This window comes from Delphinapterus leucas, chromosome 2 (genome assembly GCF_059928025.1).
Source record: "Delphinapterus leucas isolate spDelLeu-1000000601 "Yukka" chromosome 2, BTC_Dleu_Yukka2, whole genome shotgun sequence".
Taxonomy (NCBI): domain Eukaryota; kingdom Metazoa; phylum Chordata; class Mammalia; order Artiodactyla; family Monodontidae; genus Delphinapterus; species Delphinapterus leucas.
In genome coordinates, this window is record NC_143130.1 from 179,522,374 (window position 1) to 179,544,321 (window position 21,948).

Consider the following 21,948-nt stretch of genomic DNA (forward strand, 5'->3'; position numbering starts at 1 on the left):
AACACGCAGGCAGAGAAGACAGAAGAGGGCCTGTAGGAGGAGGCGGGGAAAAGGCAAAACCAGTTGCTGCCACCAGGTAATGGGTTGTAATGGGTTTGTGACAGACAACTGCCAAAACGAGGGTGAGCTGCGAGGTGGGTGAGGGAGCCCGAGGCAGAGCAGAGCATTTTGGGAATGCTGGAAGGACTAGATGGTCAGAGATACACAGCCGCCCGACTAGCTCAGGTGGCAGAGCACAAGACTCTCAAGTGGCCAGAAAAACATCTCCGTTAAGACGAGCTTCAATAGCACAACACCTTACCTCAAACCTTTCCTCCGGGGAGAGGACCTTTCCAGAACGCCTCGAGTTTCCCCTCCTGCGAGTAAGGGCAGCTCCTGTGCGCTTGGCCCGCGGGCACCCTCCCCAGGGAAGCAGCACGTGAGGCCACATCTGCTCCAGGTTCCCTGGCCCCCCCACTTCCTGGGTTGTTTATGGGGGCACAGTTACCCCTTCACCCGCCACTGGATCCCCGTCTGTGCTCTGCGCTGCGGCCCCCTCACATCGCTGCCCCTGACTGGAGCCAAGGAGCCCTCCCCCGGGCCGGCGGCCTGCTCAGGGGCACCCAAGTCAGACAGTACCCAAAGGTGAAAACATGACGACAGGACTCACACCTCAGACTCACGTCCTTTCTCCACCGCAAAGAGAAGCTAAGAGATTTTTTATTTCATCAATAATTAAGGGTATACTAGTATGTCTACCTCAAAATAATGCTGAATTATTTAAGACACGGTATTACAGTAGTCACACAGTTCATGGGGCAGGGACGAGAACCAACACGCTGGAATGACACACCTGAATTATACATCAAAATCAGTGTGGCAAATTGTCCTCCAATTATTCTTGAGAAAAACACTGCACGAGTTAAAAGCTAAAAAGCTTTGCTTAAAAAAACCTGTGTGAACAGGATAAGCTTAGACCCTCCAAAACCAGATTAAAAACTGGCCAAGTAAAACAAATGAGAAAAACCGGTTCAACTTTTCAAATATACTAAATTATGTCAAATATATTATACCCAGGCAGTTTAGCAAAATAAAGCATTACATTGTACTTAGTGGACATGGTCATTATATTTATTTCTTAACGACCTCACAGTAGGCTGATTAACCTGTTCGGATAAAGAATGACCTGAAAGCAACGCTGACTGAATGGAAGGTAAAGAAAGCAAACATTCCCAGCCAATTTTTCATGAACATGGATGATACAGTTTAATGCAGACCCAAGGCCAAACATTTTTAGGGGGTAGGTTTTACTTCCAGTACAGATTCTCTTCAAGTGAGATCATAAAAATACAATACAAAGTGACGAACCCAAAATGCATGCAGCAGGCCACGTGAACACACACGCCTCCCAGCGAGGGACAGTAGCAGCTAAAGCCAGTATCGCTAGGGCTCATCATGGGAACCGAATCATCAGGTACAAGGAACTAGAACAGACTGAAGACAGGGAGCATCACTCCTCGGCACTCAAGGCTGATTTGATTATTTCAATGACCAAAATAATCCCCGTGAGAGATCCAACGTGACCGTGGATGGGCTCGCTGTCCTATGCTCAGCCCCGATGCGCAAAGATGAACAGTTTGAGCCATCTCTGCGAGTTACGGAAAACACTGCTGGAAATGAATGCTAGAGGAAGAACTGCTTTCAAACAACAATGGATACTCCGAAAGGACAGGCTAACATTTAACTTTCAAGTCTGAAATTAACGTGAAGCAGTGGGGCCTGGTGCAGGATGTGTGTATGTCTGAAGTGCTCTTTAGAGTACAGCCTTGATTGCCCAGTGATATAACGCCAACAGTGCTTGAACTTAAAAACTCCTCAAGATTTTAAGAGCACCCTAAAATTATGATACAGAATAGCAATCCTGAAACGACTTTGGTCGGCATGAGCTACCAATAAGCTGCATGGAAAGCCCGCTGGACGTGCAGGTGGAAGGCTCACGGCCCAAAGACCTCTGATTGCCCTTTGACCCCACTGTCCGATGAATCTATAACATTTCTAGTAGGAAAGACATATCAAGGGCTTTTAATTATTGGGCAGTACTGAGACAAAATGAAAATTTTTTAGGGCTACACGTTTATAATCTTTTAGGTATTTAGGGCTATTCCTTTATCCATCTTATTTTTAGCTGTTTCCAAAGTTATCAAATTAATATCTCTGAAAGAAAAGAACAAATTACTATAGAGCTCAAAAGATGTACTCTAATACGATTATTTTGTGAGAGCTGACTACAGAGTAGTCTGTTAGTTATAATACTGGGGGCAGCAAGTTATCAAGGCACTTCAGAACTCTGGGAAATTCTTTTGTTCACGTTAACAGGCAACTGGTAATCTTGGATCCTCAAAAAGTATGTACAGAAATATGTATACCCTTTAGCAGAAGAAAAAAATTTCCTGCACTGACAGACTTTACTGGCCCTTTCAGGCACTAGAGAAGCATCCATGTGCCAATAACATGAGCTAAGGAATGCAGCAGGTGCCCGGAGTGCAATGTCTGCAGGCGCAGGGAGCTGATGCTCGCTTCCTCTGAACAAGCTTCAAAGAGCTGGTCCTGCAGGGCTGCTGACAGTTTCTGCTCTCATACACTGTAAAACAGCATCGGGAATGTTTAACAAGTTTGTCCCTTATGCCGCCTTGAACGACAGAAGCAGCCCATTACGTGCTACATGCAGACATTTTTGCTTATTTTAGCATAACCTGATAATTGGTAATTTCCACTTCTTTTCATTATCTTACCATGGGTGTGGGTGTTTCCTTTTTTTTTTCAAGGTCCATTAACTTCATTTAAATGTTCCCATCCTTAGTAATTTCTAAGGGAAATTCTAAGTTTAGATTTTACAAACAAAAACAACTTGAAGGTATCAGCTGGTGTTTTATCCCTTCTTCAATGCAGTCTCAAAGGTGTTTTTGCTATTCATTTTCATAATTTTATTATGTCATACACAAAAATAAGACTCCCCCTCTAAATGCAGAGTACAGGAGAAAATACACTGTATTTCAAACAAAAAATGTTTATGAAAAAACCCACCATCCAAAAAAACAAAAAGACTCCCACCCTATTAAATTGGGTGGAACCAATTGGGTTTTATAAATGAAAAAAATCCTTCTGCTTTACTTAGCATAATAAAACATTTCATTGTACTGCGTTTGTGCTTGGACCTTACTTCCATTTAACCAAAAATTTCCCCCTTCCTCATAACTGTCCTGGTATTTATTATGTAAGGTTATGTCTATTCTAGATTCTGAAACATCTGCGTTTTAATGCTTGAACAACCTATTAAAACTGTTTTAAAAGCTGCCCCTATTCCATTTTCTGATTTAAAAAAAAAAAACAACAACAGAAAACCACACCACAACATAGTGATCCAAATGGAAAAGTTAGTATGTTGTAATATTTGTTTTTCAACATCAAAAGCAGCAGAGATACTGAATTTGCTTAAATCCTAAATACTGAGATTGACATATGCATGTATAAATCACATCCAGGCTCAACAAACTGAAAGCTCTCTATAAATACACAGGCATATGTATAAAGTGCAAAATGAGAATGATCAACCGTGGGCTCTCTGGCGTTTTAGTACTCCCATTCATCGGATTTCAAGTCGAGATAGCTGAGGATATTCTGTGCAAGCTTCACTGCCTGCTTCCGGGCAGCCTTACACTTCTCCTCTCCCTGTGGGTCAACGGCGTCCAGGGCAAGTAGCTGCTTGGTGAGCAGCTCTTCCAGCCGGATGTAGTTCTTATCATTTCGACTGCCATCAAATGAGAGAACTTCCCCTTGGATGTCTGACAAGTTTCCCAGGACGTTCCAGACCGCTTTGTGTGAGGGGTGCTCCTCACAAACAAACAGCTTTCTCTTCTCGAGGGCTTCCTTCAGGTCGATGTAAGTGATGAGGGTCTGAACTTCGATCACTGCTCTTCTCCTGGCTTCCCGGATGCAGGGGTTTTTTTCAAGACTTACCTCATCCAACTGTCCAATCAAACCCTGCAGCTCTGTTTTGGAGCTCAGGTACCATTCTGAAGGATTCTGTGCTTGAAGAAGTTCGTTTTTTATTTCTCTCATTCTCTTGAGGACCTGTTCTATTTTTAAAATGGAATGATTCTGCCCCAGGTCAAACGCACGAGTGCTATCTGCTTCCTCTTCTAAATCCAAGTACTTCAATAACTGGTTGATATCTTCCACGACCTCCTTCCGGTAATTTCTGATTTCGGTGCGGCCGCGCACGTCTAAAGCATCCAGATCGGCCATCAGCCCCGACAGCACACAAGATAAGTGCCTGCAAGTCTCACCACTGTTCACTCCCATAAGAAGGGCAATCAGAGTGCCTCTGGCCTTGTTCACTTCACACATCACAGAGTTAATTTTGGCAACTGAGGGATGCGTGTCCTCAGAAAGCGGCAGGGAAGGCTGCTTTTTCACGCAGTCCTCGATAATCTCTTGCACTGCACAGATTTTGGTTAAAGTGTGATACCGTGCTTTCCGCAAGGAGATCTTGCCTCCAGTTTTAACGTGTGTCAGCCTCAAAATGACATCCTGGATGCCTTCTTCAAACTCATCAGTTACACAGTTGCCTCCACTATAAAATGGCACAATCTTCTCTTTCACTAGGGACTGGGCTTCTTTAAAAATGTTCTCTATTTCGATCCTGTGTGGGTGGTTTGCATTCTGCTCCAACTCTTTGAGAAGACGCTCTGTCTCTTGTGCTGCCCTCTTCCTAGCTTGCTGAATATCTCCTTTTCCTTCAGTATCTACCGAGTCTATTTCAAAAAGTTGTCTTGTTAGAATCCTCTCCAGTTTCTTGTAATTCTTGTCGTCTGACAGACCGCTGAAACCAATTACTTGCTGCTCTATGCTTTTCACCTCCTTTTGGATGTCCTGAAGCCTAGTAATAGAAGGATGTTGGTTTCCCATCTCCATACTTTTGTTGTGTTCAGTTTCACAAGCACTAAAAGATGACAAACATGATAACTTATCACACCACAAAGCCTGCAGAACGGTAATCATATATTAATTCATTCTACAAAGATATGCTTAAGAAATACGGCTTGTTATTGCGATCCCAAGAACAGTCACGCTCAAGTACAGAAATTAGAGTGACTAATCAACTCCCTCTCCTGAAAACAACCTAAACGTGACAGTAATTGAGACCGGGGTTACTGCCGTGGGGAATATGAGCCAGAGCTCCGGACCTGGGAAATTCAGTTTCCTCAGTCATCAAAGAAAACGGCATATGCCTTCATAAGTATGCCACGAGGCTGAACCATCAGCTTGGAAAAAGCACAAGTACCTTAGGTCCTAACACTGGAAGCTGGTTTTTGGCAAGAGCAGGGCACATCTGCGGGATGTGAAACAGCAGCTCTCCTAACCTTCCAGACGACATGGGTTCACTGAAGCAACCCCATCAGGCCAAAGTGCTATGCCTAGTTTCAGGAAAACGAACTAAACAAAAGGAGCTGAGCCACCGAAACAAACACCAGGGGTTCGCAGACAGTCCCAAAAGTCCCCGCTTCTACTTCCTCTCCACCCTTTAAGCACTTGTGTAAAGATACCCTGTTTCTCGCCCCACCCTTTTCACACCTCACAAATCCTCCCTGCACAGGGATAAAATTCCACAGGGAAGGCGACTGGGGTTACGTTAAAGACACCACCTTGGGCTTCGGAGGCCTAGTACCCCCTGGGCCCTATCATGCTCCTCTTCTCCTCCAAACCACACCCCACGAGAATGAGACAACTATGACTAATTCATTCACCAGCCTCCCTTTAAGGGTCCAGAAGGACTTAACGCATTTTTTTTTTTTTTTTTTTTACGCTCTTTCACGGGAGGGGGATGGATGCTTAACCGAAACTAATCCCCTGTGGGTGGCCGAGCCCAGAACACGCCTCTGGAAACCCAGAAGAGCAGGCTGCCTCTGCTGTTTCCTCCCCTCTCGCCCAGCCCTCCCAGCACTTTACCCAGCAGCGGTCTAAGCTGGTTTGGTCTTGGCTTCCTGTGGGTGAAGTGGCCAGATGGAAGATCGACCCTTTACGGGGTGCGGCACCGGAGCTGCGCCCCAACCTGCATCTCTCTCCCCGTCCCGGCTAGGTCTAAACGGGGCAGCCAGGGAAGGGGCCGGCGGTGGCAGCGGCAGCTACCGGCCGCAGCGGCCGCTCCGGGCGTCTCGCCCCGGCCCCACGACGCGCCCGCCGGCCTGACCTCACAATGGCCCGTGGGGGGAGGGGACGGCCGCGCTCGGCCGGGCCAGGGGAGCAGGCGAGAAGGGAGGGAACTCGGGCCCGGCCGGCTGCGGGGAGCCCGGCTCCGAAACCGGGCCCGGCGGCGTCTGACCCGGGGCGGGGGTGGCGCCCCGGGACAGTGGTCGTCCGCTGGCAGCCCCCGCCGAGGGAGGCCGCGCGCACCGCCCCCCCCCCCCCCCGCGGAGGCCTCCGCCCTCGCTCACCTGCGCAGCCCGCGCCATCGCACGCTTCGCCGCCAGAGCTCCTCAGTCCTGCAGTCGCCGGGACCGGCAGCCCCGCCCCCGGGCCGAACACCCCCCGCCCTGGGAAAACGTCCTCCGGCGTCCGCGCTGTACCTCGACCCTTGCTGAGCCCGCCGCTAGCCGCCTAGCGCAATCCCCTGAAATGCCCGCGCCCGAGGAGCTGCCACCCGGGCGCGCTCGCGCCGTTCGGCCGCCTACGCAGCCTGTCACATGCCGGGCAAGCTCATGGTCGGCCGAGTCGTCCCCTCCCGCGGGCTTTGCGACCGTGCCGTAAGGCAGCCCCTCGCACCGTCGCGACTTCGCTGTGCGTGCGGTAGCCGCCGGACGGCAGCCATGGCGGCCTTGCGACCCCCGAGGAGGTTCCTCCTTCCTCTCTGCCGCGCCTTCTCCGGCGGCAGCTGCCAGCTCGTCCCCGAGCGCGGCGGTGAGCGCAGGGATGCCGCGCCGAGCCGGGTGAGCGTGGTTCCCGGAGAGGTTGGGCCGGGAGTGACCGCGAGGGGCGACAGACCCGAGCCGCGCCCCTCAGGGACACACGTGGGCGCTCACCTGCGTCGCCGCACTGGCGGCCTCGGCTGAGCTACCCGGGAGCAGGGTCCCCGAGCCGGCACGGGCCTGGCGCGGAGCAGCGTACGCGGCGTGGGGGGACGGGCGGGTGGAGGAGAGTGGGGAGGCCCCGGAGCCCCCAAGTGTTCTGCGTCGCCGCCACCCCGGGGCTGTTGACAGAACTTCTGTTAAGTAGAGCAGAGTCAGCTAGGAAGTTTATACGTACCTTATTTCTTGTCGAGGGTAATTAGTCTTTACATTTAAAGAGCTGTTGATAAACACAGTGTGTGTGTGTGTTCGCGCGCGCTTGGCCTCGTTCAAATTATTAGTGCTTTTCGTCAAGTGATGACAAACTATCGTCATATCTTGTAGGACTTCACGTTGAACGCTTTTTCTGGTTTGGAAACTGTGTGTGCATATATGCGTGTTACTGACCAAAGATGCACAAAGATGAATATCTTTAGCAGCAAGGGGTGGCGAACAGTTTTTATAAATTGCACTGCTTTGGGGCAGGATGTTTTGTTTGAGGGAGCCGTAGGCCTTCATTCCAACTGTCACATGAAAATTTGGACTAACGGTGTGGAATGGACTGCAGATAGAATATTTAAACGAAGCCTAAAAATACTGGACCTCCCTGGCGGTCCAGTGCGTAAGACTCCGCGCTTCCATTGCAGAGGATGCGAGTTCTATTCCTGGTCGGGGAAGTTCCGCATGCCGCGATGTGCAGCCTGCCCCCGCCCCCACCAAAAAAAAAAAAACAAAAAGCATACAAAAACTAACGTTTCATTTGCCAGCAGGCTAAGGAGCGAGGCTGGCAAGCATCCTTTAAACGATAATTAAAGAAGGATAAAAAGAGCTTATTAAGAATTCCAAAACGTGCCTGCCTGTAAATTTTCATTTATTTTGGTCTGTTGCTATTAGCATGCTTTTATAAATGCAGCTTTGAAGTTCTGTCTGGTTTACAGTGTAAACAGGGAGTTACCAGGGCAACTGGGCACCTAGACCCCAAGCCTCTGGCTCAGTTCCCTCATACAGTGGCCGCAGCCCTGACTTCTGTTCCTAGAACATAGAAACCCGCCAGCATCTCAGTCTTTGGGCAGAAAGATACTCAACAGGTATCTGAAAATGCTCTGGGAGGGCAAACAACATCAGCCAACAGCTGCCCCCACGGTGAGGACTTCGCCCAGCTTCTTTTGTGAACAAGTGCTGGAAAAAAGAACAGCACCCACGCAGGGCTTTCTCTGTCGACATACAGCCTTTTGTTAAAGTAAGTCTTACTGTGGGCCTGATCCTCGGGATGAGACCTCTGCCTTTTGCAGTCCAAGTGACAAGGAGCCAGTGCTGCGTAGCTGTTGGACTGCCTACACCTGTGAAGGCGATGATGCCGATGAGGCTGAAAGTGGAGCAGCTGACCCATGAGTCAGACCTTCCCCGTTCTAGCCTTACGACTTGTGTTGTTTTTTATTTTATTATTTATTTATTTTTTTGCGGTACACGGGCCTCTCACTGTTGTGGCCTCTCCCGCTGCGGAGCACAGGCTCCGGACGCGCAGGCCCAGCGGCCATGGCTCACGGGCCCAGCGGCTCCGCGGCATGTGGGATCTTCCCGGACCGGGGCACGAACCCGCGTCCCCTGCATCGGCAGGCGGACTCTCAACCACTGCGCCACCAGGGAAGCCCTTGTTGTTGTTTTTTAGAATGTGTTCCGCATTACGCCAGGTTTTGGATGGGACGTTAAAGAGCAGTTCTTTCCTCAGGGCAATTTGTGTTTCCTATGTATTTGGCCCCATCTTTGTGTGCTTCCTGAGCACACAGCCGGTTCTCCAGGTAATTAAATTCCTGCAGCAGAGGGAGATTGTTGTCTTTCAGGCTGTGATTTTAAATATTTTTAAAGGCCTTCTTAAAAGTCACAGGTCCTAAACCTTTTGTTTTCTTTATCTAAAGAGATATATTTTAATCCTGTATTTCTAGTTCACCCTATGTATTTTCTCATTCTTTGTTCTTCACTTGCGTTAAGGAGACCTGCTTTTAGGACCTACACAATTTATTTCCCTCTCTAATCTCTGGTTACCAGTTTATTATTATTATTATTTACTTATTTATTTTTTGGCCATGCCGTGCAGCTTGCGGGATATTAGTTCCCTGACCAGGGATTAAACCTGGGCCCTCAGCAGTGAAAACGCAGAGTCCTAACCACTGAACGGCCAGGGAATTCCCTGGCTACTATTTTTTAAAAAATAAATAAATTTATTTATTTCTGGCTGTGTTGTGTCTTCGTTGCTGTGCGTGGGCTTTCTCTAGTTGCAGCGAGAGGGGGCTACTCTTTGTTGCGGTGCGCGAGCTTCTCATTGCGGTGGCTTCTCTTATTGTGGAGCATGGGCTCTAGGCGCGCGGACTTCAGTAATTGTGGCACACGGGCTCAGTAGTTGTGGCACACAGACTTAGTTGTTCTGCAGCATGTGGAATCTTCCCAGACCAGGGCTCGAACCCGTGTCCACTGCATTGGCAGGTGGATTCTTAACCACTCTGCCACCAGGGAAGTCCCTGGCTACCGGTTTTTAATAGAAAAACATTATAGAACTTAGAGTTAAGCACCACTTTTCCTTCCAAACCCAGCTTAAACTGAGCTGTCAAATCAGGAGTTCTCTAGCTGCTTCGTACCTGCTTATTCCTTACCTTTGTTGTTTACGTCATTGGTTTACACCTTTGCCTGCACATTTGGAATGATCTGGAAGACTAAGAAATACCGGGGCCCACCCCCAGAGATTTTGATGTGATTGGTCTGGCATGCAGCCTGGGCATCAGGATATTTACTTATTTTCTTGATTTGTCTAGTTGTTTTCCCCCCAGCTCTGTTGAGATAAAACATAAGGATTCTCTCTCTCTTTTTTAAAAAAAATATTTATTTATTTATTTTTTGGCTGCGTTGGGTCTTCATTGCTGCACGTGGGCTTCCTCTAATTGCGGTAAGCGGGGGCTACTCTTTGTTGTGGTGTGTGAGCTTCTCGTTGCGGTGGCTTCCCTTGTTGTGGAGCACGGGCTCTAGGTGTGTGGGATTCAGTAGTTGTGGCTCGAGGGCTCTAGAGCATAAGCTCAGTAGTTGTGGCGCAGCTCTCCGTGGCATGTGGGATCTTCCTGGACCAGGGATCGAACCCCTGCATTGGCAGGCAAATTCTTAACCACTGTGCCACCAGGGAAGTCCAAACATCAGGATTCTTTTTTTTTTTTTAATTTATTTATTTATGGCTACATTGGGTCTTCATTGCTGTGCGCGGGCTTTCTCTAGTTACGGCGAGCAGGGGCTACTCTTGGTTGCAGTGCGCGGGCTTCTCATTGTGGTGACTTCTCTTGTTGCGGAGCACGGGCTCTAGGCGCGTGGGCTTCAGTAGTTGGGGCTCGCGGGCTCTGGAGCGCAGGCTGAGTAGTTGTGGCGCACGGGCTTAGTTGCTCCGCGGCATGTGAGATCTTCCCGGATCAGGGCTCCAACCCGTGTCCCCTGCGTTGGCAGGCAGGTTCTTAACCACTGTGCCACCAGGGAAGCCCCAAACATCAGGATTCTTAAGGGCAAGTCCAATAAGTTCACAAGTTAGGGAACCACGGTTACATGATATGCATTAATATTTGCTTATAGTCCTGAATTCCATTCACGTTTATACTGATAGTAAACATTTATCAAGCACTTGCATGCACTGTTCTGAAAACTTTACATATTTTACCTTATTTAAGCCTCAAAACTCTGTCCAGTAGGTGCTTTTATCATCCCCATTTTACAGATGAGATTGAATAATTACTTACTTTTTTACAGTAAGATTAAACAATTTCAAGATCATAATGCTTGCACATAAGGAATATACATGTTATAGTTCCTTTATCCAAAGGATAATGAATTAAAATTTTTCTTCTAGTAATTTTTAGATGAACAAAATAGAGAAACAGGCCCTCAGCATAGAGAGGTAATATTTGCAAGTAACAACAGATAATGGAACTACTGGTGTCACGTTTTGCTTACATTTTCATTAAGGAGAATGATCTCCAAAATCCCCAAGTTTAGATTTGGAATAAACCTCATAGGAAGAAGTTGAAACTCAGGATAAATGAGAAACTGGTGAGAGAGCCAGTCACTGAATTTTAAGGTTAACATGGCTATTTCTAGTATTTAAAAGGCTTTCAATAAATAGTTGGAAAACAAAGCTGGGGTGGGAGGACTTAAAAACCATGCAATTTAACTCTGTTATCATAAAGGTGAGGAAATTGGGACCCAGAGATGTAAAGTGACTGCCTGCTAATCACAGAGCAGAGCCAGGATTGAAATCAATGTTTTCCCACTCAGTCCAGTGTTCTAACGCTACCAATTGCTTTTCCTTCACCTATTGAAACAATTACATGATTTCCCCTTGTTCTGTTAATGTGGAGAATTACTTTGATTTATTGATTTTCTTTTTTTGTTACTTACAGGAAATTTAAAACATGTACAAAGATAGAAGAATATAAAGAATTGTTGTGTATCCAGTACCCTGCTTCTACAGTTATCCACTCATGGCTGTTTATTTCATCTTTAGCCCCATCCAGTCCCCCTTCCCAGATAATTTTATGCCAAATAGCAGACATATTCCATTTGTAAGTATTTCAGTATGTATCTTTAAAAGATACAGACTTAAATATATATACATATATGTGTGTGTGTGTATATATATATATATAAAACATAATACCATGTCACACCTAAAAATATTATAATTCCTTAATCCCAGCAAATTTCCAATGTTCAAATTTCTTCAGTTGTCTTAGAAATGTCATAAATGTTTTCTTTTACAATTTGCTTGTATCAGCATCCAAATAAGGTCTACACATTGAGATTGATTAATATTCTTTTAGTTTTCTTTCAGTCTATAGGGTTTGACTCTATCCCCTTCCTTTTTTTTGAATTTTTGAATTTTATTTATTTTTTTTATACAGCAGGTTCTTATTATCTATTTTATACATATTAGTGTATATATGTCAATCCCAATCTCCCAATTCACCCCACCACCACCACCCCCCCTCCACTTTCCCCCTTGGTGTCCATACGTTTGTTCTCTACATCTGTGTCTCTATTTCTGCCCTGCAAACTGGTTATTCTGTACCGTTTTTCTAGGTTCCACATATATGTGTTAATATACGATATTTGTTTTTCTCTTTCTGACTTACTTCACTCTGTATGACAGTCTCTAAATCCATCCATGTCTCTACAAATGACCCAGTTTTGTTCCTTTTTATGGCTGAGTAATACTCCATTGAATATATGTACCACATCTTCTTTATCTATTCGTCTGTCGATGGGCATTTAGGTTGCTTCCATGTCCTGGTTGTTATAAATAGTGCTGCAGTGAACATTGGGGTGCATGTGTCTTTTTGAATTGTGGTTTTCTCTGGGTATATGCCCAGTAGTGGGATTGCTGTGTCATATGGTAATTCTATTTTTAGTTTTTTAAGGAACCTCCATACTGTTCTCCATAGTGGCTGTATCAATTTACATTCCTGCCAACAGGGCAAGAGGGTTCCCTTTTCTCCACACCCTCTCCAGCATTTGTTGTTTGTAGATTTTCTGATGATGCCCATTCTAACTGGTGTGAGGTGATACCTCATTGTAGTTTTGATTTGCACTTCTCTAATAATTAGTGACGTTGAGCAGATTTTCATGTGCTTCTTGACCATCTGTATGTCTTCTTTGGAGAAATGTCTGTTTCGGTCTTCTGCCCATTTTTGGATTGGGTTGTTTGTTTCTTTAATATTGAGCTGTGGGGCTTCCCTGGCGGCGCAGTGGTTGAGAGTCCACCTGCCGACGCAGGGGACACGGGTTCGTGCCCTGGTCCGGGAAGATCCCACATGCCGTGGAGCGGCTGGGCCCGTGAGCCATGGCCGCTGAGCCTGCGCGTCCGGAGCCTGTGCTCCGCAGCGGGAGAGGCCACAACAGTGAGAGGCCCGCGTACCGCAAAAAAAATTGAGTTGCATGAGCTGTTTATATATTTTGGACATTAATCCTTTGTTCATTGATTTGTTTGCAAATATTTTCTCCCATTCTGAGGGTTGTCTTTTCAACTTGTTCGTAGTTTCCTTTGCTCTGCAAAAGCTTTTAAGTTTCATTAGGTCCCATTTGTTTATTTTTGTTTTTATTTCTGTTACTCTAGGAGGTGGATCAAAAAAGATCTTGCTGGGGCTTCCCTGGTGGCGCAGTGGTTGAGAGTCCGCCTGCCGATGCAGGGGACACGGGTTTGTGCCCCGGTCCGGGAAGACCCCACATGCCGCGGAGCAGCTGGGCCCGTGAGCCATGGCCGCTGAGCCCGTGCATCCAGAGCCTGTGCTCCGCAACGGGAGAGGCCACAACAGTGAGAGGCCCGCGTACCGCAAAAAAAAAAAAAAAAAAAGATCTTGCTGTGATTTGTGTCAAAGAGTGTCCTTCCTATGTTTTCCTCTAAGAGTTTTATAGTGTCTGGTCTTACATTTAGGTCTCTAATCCATTTTAACTTTATTTTTGTGTATGGTGTTAGGGTGTTCTAATTTCATTCTTCTACATGTAGCTGTCCAGTTTTCCCAGCACCACTTATTGAAGAGACTGTCTTTTCTCCACTGTATATCCTTGCCTCCTTTGTCATAGATTAGTTGACCATAGGTGCGTGCGTTTATCTCTGGGCTTTCTATCTTATTCCATTGATCTATGTTTCTGTTTTTGTGCCAGTACCATATTGTCTTGATTACTGTAGCTTTGTAGTATAGTCTGAAGTCAGGGAGTCTGATTCCTCCAGCTCCATTTTTTTCCCTCAAGACTGCTTTGGCTATTCGGGGTCTTTTGTGTCTCTCTACAAATTTTAAGATTTTTTTGTTCTAGTTGTGTAAAAAATGCCACTGGTAATTTGATAGGGATTGCATTGAATTTGTAGATTGCTTTGGGTAGTATAGTCATTTTCACAATATTGATTCTTCCAATCCAAGAACGTCGTATATCTCTCCATCTCTTTGTGTCATCTTTGATTTCTTTCATCAGTGTCTTATAGTTTTCTGAGTACAGGTCTTTTACCTCCTTAGGTAGGTTTATTCCTAGGTATTTTATTCTTTTTGTTGCAATGGTGAATGGGATTATTTCCTTAATTTCTCTTTCTGATCTTTCATTGTTAGTGTATAGGAATGCAAGAGATTTCTGTGCATTAATTTTGTATCCTGCAACTTTACCAAATTCACTGATTAGCTCTAGTAGTTTTCTGGTGGCATCTTTAGGATTCTCTATGTATAGTACCGTGTCATCTGCAAACAGTGACAGTTGTACTTCTTCTTTTCCAATTTGTATTCCTTTTATTTCTTTTTCTTCTCTGATTGCCGTGGCTAGGACTTCCAAAACTATGTTGAATAAGAGTGGCGAGAGTGGACATCCTTGTCTTGTTCCTGATCTTAGAGGAAATGCTTTCAGTTTTTCACCATTGAGAGTGATGTTTGCTGTGGGTTTGTCATATATGGCCTTTATTATGTTGAGGTAGGTTCCCTCTATGCCCAGTTTCTGGGGAGTTTTTATCATAAATAGGTGTTGAATTTTGTCAAAAGCTTTTTCCGCATCTATTGAGATGATCATATGTTTTTGTTCTTCAATTTGTGAATATGGTGTATCACATTGATTGATTTGCATATAGTGAAGAATCCTTGCATCCCTGGGATAAATCCTACTTGATCATGGTGTATGGTCCTTTTAATGTGTTGTTGGATTCTGTTTGCTAGTATTTTGTTGAGGATTTTTGCATCTGTATTCATCAGTGATATTGGTCTGTAATTTTCTTTTTTTTTGTAGTATCTTTGTCTGGTTTTGGTATCAGGGTGATGGTGGCCTCACAGAATGAGTTTGGGAATGTTCCTTCCTCTGCAATTTTTTGGAAGAGTTTGAGAAGGATGGGTGTTAGCTCTTCTCTAAATGTTTGATACAATTCACCTGTGAAGCCATCTGGTCCTGGATTTTTGTTTGTTGGAAGATTTTTTTTTTTTTTGGGGGGTATGCGGGCCTCTCACTGCTGTGGCCTCTCCCGTTGCAGAGCACAGGCTCTGGACGCGCAGGCCCAGCGGCCATGGCTCACAGGCCCAGCCGCTCCGCGGCACGCGGGATCCTCTCAGACCGGGGCACGAACCTGTGTCCCCTGCACCGGCAGGCGGACTCTCAACCACTGCGCCGCCAGGGAAGCCCTGTTGGAAGATTTTTAATCACAGTTTCAATTTCATTACTTGTGATTGATCAGTTTATATTTTCTAATTCTTCCTGGTTTAGTCTTGGAAGATTATATCTTTCTAAGAATTTGTCCATTTCTTCCAGGTTGTCCATTTTATTGGCATAGAGTTGCTTGTAGTAGTCTCTTATGATGCTTTGTATTTCTGCGGTGTCCATTGTAACTTCTCCTTTTTTTTTTTTTGGCTATGTTGGGTCTTTGTTGCTGCGCGCGGACTTTCTCTAGTTGTGAGTGGGGGCTACTCTTCATTGCGGTGCGCAGGCTTCTCATTGTGGCGTCTCCTCTTGTTGCGGAGCACGGGCTCTAGGCGTGCAGGCTTCAGTAGTTGTGGCTCGCGAGCTCAGTAGTTGTGACTCACAGGCTCAGTAATTGTGGCTCATGGGCTGTAGAATGCAGGCTCAGTAGTTGTGGCACACGGGCTTAGTTGCTCCGCAGCATCTGGGATCTTCCCGGACCAGGACTCGAACCCGTGTCCCCTGCATTGGCAGGCAGATTCTTAACCACTGTGCCACCAGGGAAGCCCTAACTTCTCCTTTTTCATTTCTAATTTTATTGATTTGAGTCCTCTCCCTCTTTTTCTTGATGAGTCTGGCTAAAGATTTACCAATTTTGTTTATCTTCTCAAAGAACCAGCTTTTAGTTTTATTGAACTTTGCTATTGTTTTCTTTGTTTCTATCTCATTTATTTCTGCTCTGATCTTCATGATTTCTTTCCTTCTACTAACTTTGGGTTTTGTTTGTTCTTCTTTCTCTAGTTCCTTTAGGTGTAAGTTTAGATTGTTTATTTGAGATTTTTCTTTTTTTTTGAGGTTGGCTTGTATTGCTATAAACTTCCCTGTTAAAACTGCTTTTGCTGCATCCCATAGGTTTTAGATCGTTGTGTTTTTGTTGTAATTTGTCTGTAGGTATTTTTTTATTTTCTCTTTGATTTCTTCAGTGATCTGTTGGTTATTTAGTAACGTATTGTTTAGCCTCCGTGTGTTTGTGTTTTTTACCTTTTTTTCCCTGTAATTGATTTCTAATCTCATAGCATTGTGGTCGGAAAAGGTGCTTGATATGATTTCACTGTTCTTAAATTTACCGAGGCCTGATTTGTGACCCAAGATGTGATCTATCCTGGAGAATGTTCCGTGCGCACTTGAGAAGAAAGTGTAATCTGCTGTTTTTGGATGGAATGTCCTATAAATATCAATTAAATCTCTCTGGTCTATTGTGTCATTTAAAGCTTGTGTTTCTTATTAATTTTCCGTTTGGATGATCTGTCCATTGGTGTAAGTGAGGTGTTAAAGTCCCCCACTATTATTGTGTTACTGTCGATTTCCTCTTTTGTAGCTGTTAGCAGTTGCCTTATGCATTGAGGTGCTCCTATATTGGGTGCATATATATTTATAATTGTTATATCTTCTTGGATTGATCCCTTGATCATTATGTAGTGTCCTTCCTTGTCTCTTGTAACATTCTTTAGTTTAAAGTCTATTTTATCTGATATGAGTATGGCTAGTCCAGCTTTCTTTTGATTTCCATTTGCATGGAATATCTTTTTCCATCCCCTCACTTTCAGTCTGTATGTGTCCGTAGGTCTGAAGTGGGTGTCTTGTAGGCAGCATATATATGGGTCTTGTTTTTGTATCCATTCAGTGAGCCTGTGTCTTTTGGTTGGAGCATTTAATCCATTCACGTTTAAGGTAATTATCGATATGTATATTACTATTATCATTTTCTTAATTGTTATGGGTTTGTTTTTGTAGGTCCTTTTCTTCTCTTGTGTTTCCCACTTAGAGAAGTTCCTTTAGCATTTGTTGTAGAGCTGGTTTGGTGGTGCTGAATTCTCTTAGCTTTTGCTTGTCTGTAAAGCTTTTGATTTCTCCATCAAACGTGAATGAGATCCTTGCCGGGTAGAGTAATCTTGGTTGTAGGTTCCTCCCTTTCATTACTTTAAGTATATCATGCCACTCCCTTCTGGCTTGTAGAGTTTCTGCTGAGAAATCAGCTGTTAACCTTATGGGAGTTCCCTTGTATGTTATTTGCCGTTTTTCCCTTGTTGCTTTCAATAATTTTTCTTTGTCTTTAATTTTTGTCAGCTTGATTACTATGTGTGTCGGCATGTTTCTCCTTGGGTTTATCCTGCCTGGGACTCTCTGCGCTTCCTGGACTTGGCTGGCTATTTCCTTTCCCATGTTAGGGAAATTTTCGACTATAATCTCTTCAAATATTTTCTCGGGTTCTTTCTCTCTCTCTTCTCCTTCTGGGACCCCTATAATCTGAATGTTGTTGTGTTTAATGTTGTCCCAGAGGTCTCTTAGGCTGTCTTCATGTCTTTTCATTCTTTTTTCTTTACTCTGTTCCACAGCAGTGAATTCCACCATTCTGTCTTCCCGGTCACTTATCTGTTCTTCTGCCTCAGTTATTCTGCTATTGATTCCTTCTAGTGTATTTTTCATTTCAGTTATTGTATTGTCTATCTCTGTCCGTTTGTTAATTCTTCTAGGTGTTTGTTCTTTAATTCTTCTAGGTCTTTGTTAAACATTTCTTGCATCTTTTCGGTCTTTGCCTCCATTCTTTTTCTGAGATCCTGGATCATCTTCACTATCATTATTCTGAATTCTTTTTGGAAGGTTGCCTATCTCCACTTCGTTTAGTTGTTTTTTCTGGGGTTTTATCTTGTTCCTTCATCTGGTACAAAGTCCTCTGCCTTTTCATTTTGTCTGTCTTTCTGTGAGTGTGGTTTTTCTTCCACAGACTGCAGGATTGTAGTTCTTCTTGCTTCTGCTGTCTGCCCTCTGGTGGATGAGGCTCTCTAAGAAGCTTGAGCAAGTTTCCTCATGGGAGGGACTGGTGGCGGGTAGAGCTGGCTCTTGCTCTGGTGGGCGGAGCTCAGTAACACTTTAAACCGCTTGTCTGCTGATAGGGCTGGGTTCCCTCCCTATTGGTTGTTTGGCCTGAGGCGACCCAGCACTGGAGCCTACCTGGGCTCTTTGGTGGGGCTAATGGAGGATTCTGGGAGGGCTCATGCCAATGAGTACTTCCCAGAACTGCTGCTGCCAGTGTCCTTGTCCCCACGGTGAGCCACAGCCACCCCCTGCCTCTGCAGGAGACCCTCCAACACTAGCAGGTAGGTCTGGTTCAGTCTCCTATGGGGTCGCTGCTCCTTCCCCTGGGTCCCGATGCGCGCACTACTTCGTGTGTGCCCTCCAGGAGTGGAGTCTCTGTTTCCCCCAGTCCTGTCGAAGTCCTGCAGTCAAATCCCGATAGCCTTCAAAGTCTGATTCTCTAGGAATTCCTCCTCCCGTTGCTGGACCCCCAGGTTGGGAAGCCTGCCGTGGGGCTCAGAACCTTCACTCCAGTGTGTGGACTCCTGTGGTATAAGTGTTCTGCAGTTCGTGAGTCACCCACCCAGCGCTTATGGGATTTGATTCTGTTGTGATTGTGCCCCTCCTACCGTCTCATTGTGGCTTCTCCTTTGTCTTTGGATGTGGGGTATCTTTTTTGGTGAGTTCCAGTGTCTTCCTGTCGATGATTGTTCAGCAGTTAGTTGTGATTCCGGTCCCCTTCCTTTTTTTGAAGCAGTTTATCTGGGGCTGCTGAGGGGAGTCTGTCCTTTGGAGTTTCTCAGAGTCTGGATTTTGCTGATTGCGTTCCCATGGTGTAATTTAACGTGGTCCTCTGACCTGTGTGTTTCCTGTAAACAGACAGCTGCACTCTACAGCCTTGACCTCATGTGGATTTGACTTCTTTATTTCTGAGAAGACTGCTTCATTTGGTTATTGATTTTCGGATGTTAAACCAACCTTGCACTCCAGTATAAACCCAGCTTGGTCCTGATGCAATGGCCCTTTTGTGTACTGCTGAATTTAGTGTGCTGCTTTGTCTAGCATCCGTCTAGAATGACAGGCTGGGGGCTCCACCCCTCCAGAAGGGAAAGGCTTTCAGTTCCCATCCCAGGAGGGTTAGGACTCTAGACCAGGAAACACGCCGAGAATGCTGAATCTGGCCAACATTTGTTCCCTTCATTGTTGCCCGTTGGTTTCCTCAGTGTCTGGCAGTGAAACTTTAACTCAGAGAGGAGCTTTGTGTTGTGTACAGGCACTTCTGGGAAGGAAGGCACTGGATAAAAAGGTCTCCCACTCCAAATCCCGGCTTCTAGAAGGACAGGCCCCAGGGTGGGAGTGTGCTGGCAGAGCTCTGGAGCCTGCTGCAAGGCAGAAGGGATGGAGAGCCAGGCTGGGCCTGCAGAGCTGAACAAGGAGAGGCCTGGTGTGGGGCTGCCCAGCCTGGCAGTTTACAGTTACAGAGAAAAAACTGGAAGGTTCATCACCACCCCACCCCCCAGTAATGAAAACTCATTGTGACCAGTAAGAATATGTGTGGTCCTCCGCGGAACTGTCAGGTCTAGCACGCCTTCCCATGCACATCCCTGCCACTCCAGGCCTCAGGAAGCTGTGCACTGTATGCTTTTGCTGTAAGAACGATAAATTATGGTAATTATTCAAACCTCAAAGGGGTTCTTTCTTTTCCTCCCCCAAGCCCCTTCTTCTCCCTTTTAAATGGCAGTTCTTGGGTGAACAAAGACAGAATATGTGTTTATAGGGGAGAGTGGAAGGACTACTCCGCCATAATTGAAGACGCAGCCTCTCAAATTACAGTGGGGAACTGAGGATGATTGAAGGAGTTGGTTCACAGAGTTCACATATGAACTGTACAGTGGTTTTAAGCAATAACTAAAAGATGCATATGGGGAAGTAACTGAATACCCCGGCTCCTTTGAGCTTGCCTTGTTACGCATGGGCAGCTGGGGTGGCTTCTGTAGCATTTCTTGATAGGGAACCTGTAAGAATAGATGGGGTACAGTTCTGGGAGATAGTAAGGCAGGTAAACAGGTGCAGTTAGGGTGGAACCTGCCCCTTTGTCTCCTTGCTGCTGGCAGAGCTGACGTCTCCAAGGGGTGTTGTGCAGCCTCCCCAGCTTGGAGGAGGGGAAGGAACCCCATCTTGCAACAGAAGTTCACAGCAGGGGACCCAGGCTGGCTCCGTTTCTGTCTCCACTCACTGGATCCCTTTGTGTGAATCACCTTCAGTTTCTGAGAATATCTGAATACAACAGATGCAAAGGCTGTGTGGGAAAAGTCCAGAAATACTTGCAGAAAAGTAGGGTTTTTTTCTTAAAAGCTTTTTTAAAAGAAAAGGAAAATGTGGTAACCATACATTATTCTTAGAATGATGGATAAAACATTAAAGATCTATGTGTTACGGTCCTGCCTTTTTTTTTTTTTTTTTTTTTTTTTCGGTACGCGGGCCTCTCACTGTTGTGGTCTCTCCCGTTGCGGAGCACAGGCTCCGGACGCGCAGGCTCAGCGGCCATGGCTCACGGGCCCAGCGGCTCCGCGGCATGTGGGATCCTCCCGGACCGGGGCACGAACCCGTGTCCCCTGCATCGGCAGCCGGACTCTCAGCCACTGCGCCACCAGGGAAGCCCCTGCCTTTACTTTCTAAAAAGGATTTTTAAGTCAGTCAAGTATCAAGTCAGTATATTTCAACCCTGCTGGCGAGGAGCATAGTTTCAGGTCTTAGGTAGCAGATCAGGACGCCTTTCTGCTAGTGGGGCCCTATCACTTTCATACACGAAGGATGAGTTCATTCCCTTCTTGGGGACTTGCTGGCCCTTCATTTAGAACTTTCCACTCTGGCTGTGCCTCTTGCGGCTCAACTTTGCTTCCCAGTGACAACAAGAGAGACACTCTTTAGAAGAACTAGACAAAAGTAAAAATGGTCAAAGATAAAGATGTTTGAGTCTGCAGGAAGAAATGAAACAGCCATGCTGAGCTAGTCAGTAGGGTGTAGTAGACCGGTGTGGAGTGTGAGCTGGCCACGCAGAGGTGACAGCTACGCCTAGGCTTCTCCCCGTCTCCCTCTGTCCCTCTCCAGCAGCCGGTCAGCCTGGCTTTCCACTTCCCCTGCAGCTCTGACGTGTCCACCTGCAACAGTGCCTCCCTGTTCTTCCACCACGTGTAAGTCGTACTCCAGAACACTCAGCCACTCAATGTGCTTCTGCTTCTCTGATTATACAGCCTTTGAGAGTTTACAGGAAAACCTAGAAACTCGTCAAGAACTAGCAGTTACATAAGGAACACTTGGCGGTGATGGCTTCTGGCTCCCTCAGAACTTCTCAACATTCTGGTGCTAGTTATCAGTGATTGCCATATCGAGTTAAACTTTGCTAGGGACTTCCCTGGTGGTCCAGTGGTCGAGAATCCACCTGCCAATTCAGGGGGCGCGTGTTCGATCCGTGGTTGGGGAACTAAGATCCCGCATGCCACGGGGCAACTAAGCCCTCCTGCCACAGTTACTGAGCCCACGCGCTCTGGAGCCCGTGCGCCACAACGAAAGATACCACATGCTGCAGCTAAGACCCGACACAGCCCAAAATAAATAAACAAATATTAAAAAAAAAACTTTGCTAGATGTTTCTCCACCAAATCGTTCATGTAAATCAAGCTTTTTGAAGATGAAGGGATTTCTCTGCATAATCATAGAGAAAGTGAACAGGAAAGATTTTTAACAACTGGGAAGAACATTCCTCCAACAAGTGCTTGTTACAACCAGAGAGATACAGTTTCTGCCCCCATGGGCTTGCAGTCTAGTGGGGGAAACGTGTTTC

General features: G+C 46.0%; 2 protein-coding genes across 10 annotated transcripts in view; one reads left to right on the forward strand and one right to left on the reverse strand.

Annotated features, from left to right (window-relative positions):
* Positions 1-651: 651 nt before the first annotated feature.
* Positions 652-6,896, reverse strand: BAG5 (BAG cochaperone 5). 5 transcript variants are annotated; one of them, XM_022575995.3, is made up of 2 exons: positions 6,606-6,750; positions 652-4,981 (listed from the first exon to the last, which is right to left on the reverse strand). In XM_022575995.3, exon 2 carries the CDS (start codon positions 4,951-4,953, stop codon positions 3,610-3,612), a length of 1,344 nt encoding a protein of 447 aa, XP_022431703.1. In that variant the 5' UTR covers positions 4,954-4,981; positions 6,606-6,750; the 3' UTR covers positions 652-3,609. The 5 variants fall into 5 exon arrangements, with proteins under 5 accessions (XP_022431703.1, XP_022431700.1, XP_022431702.1 ...); XM_022575992.3 differs by lacking the exon at positions 6,606-6,750 and adding an exon at positions 6,474-6,599; XM_022575994.3 differs by lacking the exon at positions 6,606-6,750 and adding an exon at positions 5,989-6,384.
* Positions 4,301-21,948, forward strand: part of COA8 (cytochrome c oxidase assembly factor 8) — a 38,724-nt gene continuing 21,076 nt past the window's right edge. For 4 of the 5 annotated variants that reach the window (XR_016392283.1, XR_016392284.1, XR_016392285.1 and 1 more), the window contains exon 1: positions 4,301-6,965. Coding sequence is in view for 2 of the 5 variants with exons in the window: in XM_022575999.3 (XP_022431707.3) it covers positions 6,723-6,965 (243 nt within the window). In the remaining 3 variants the exon portion in view is untranslated. The remainder of the gene's footprint in view (positions 6,966-21,948) is intronic. The other variant, XM_022575998.3, reaches the window with a different exon arrangement.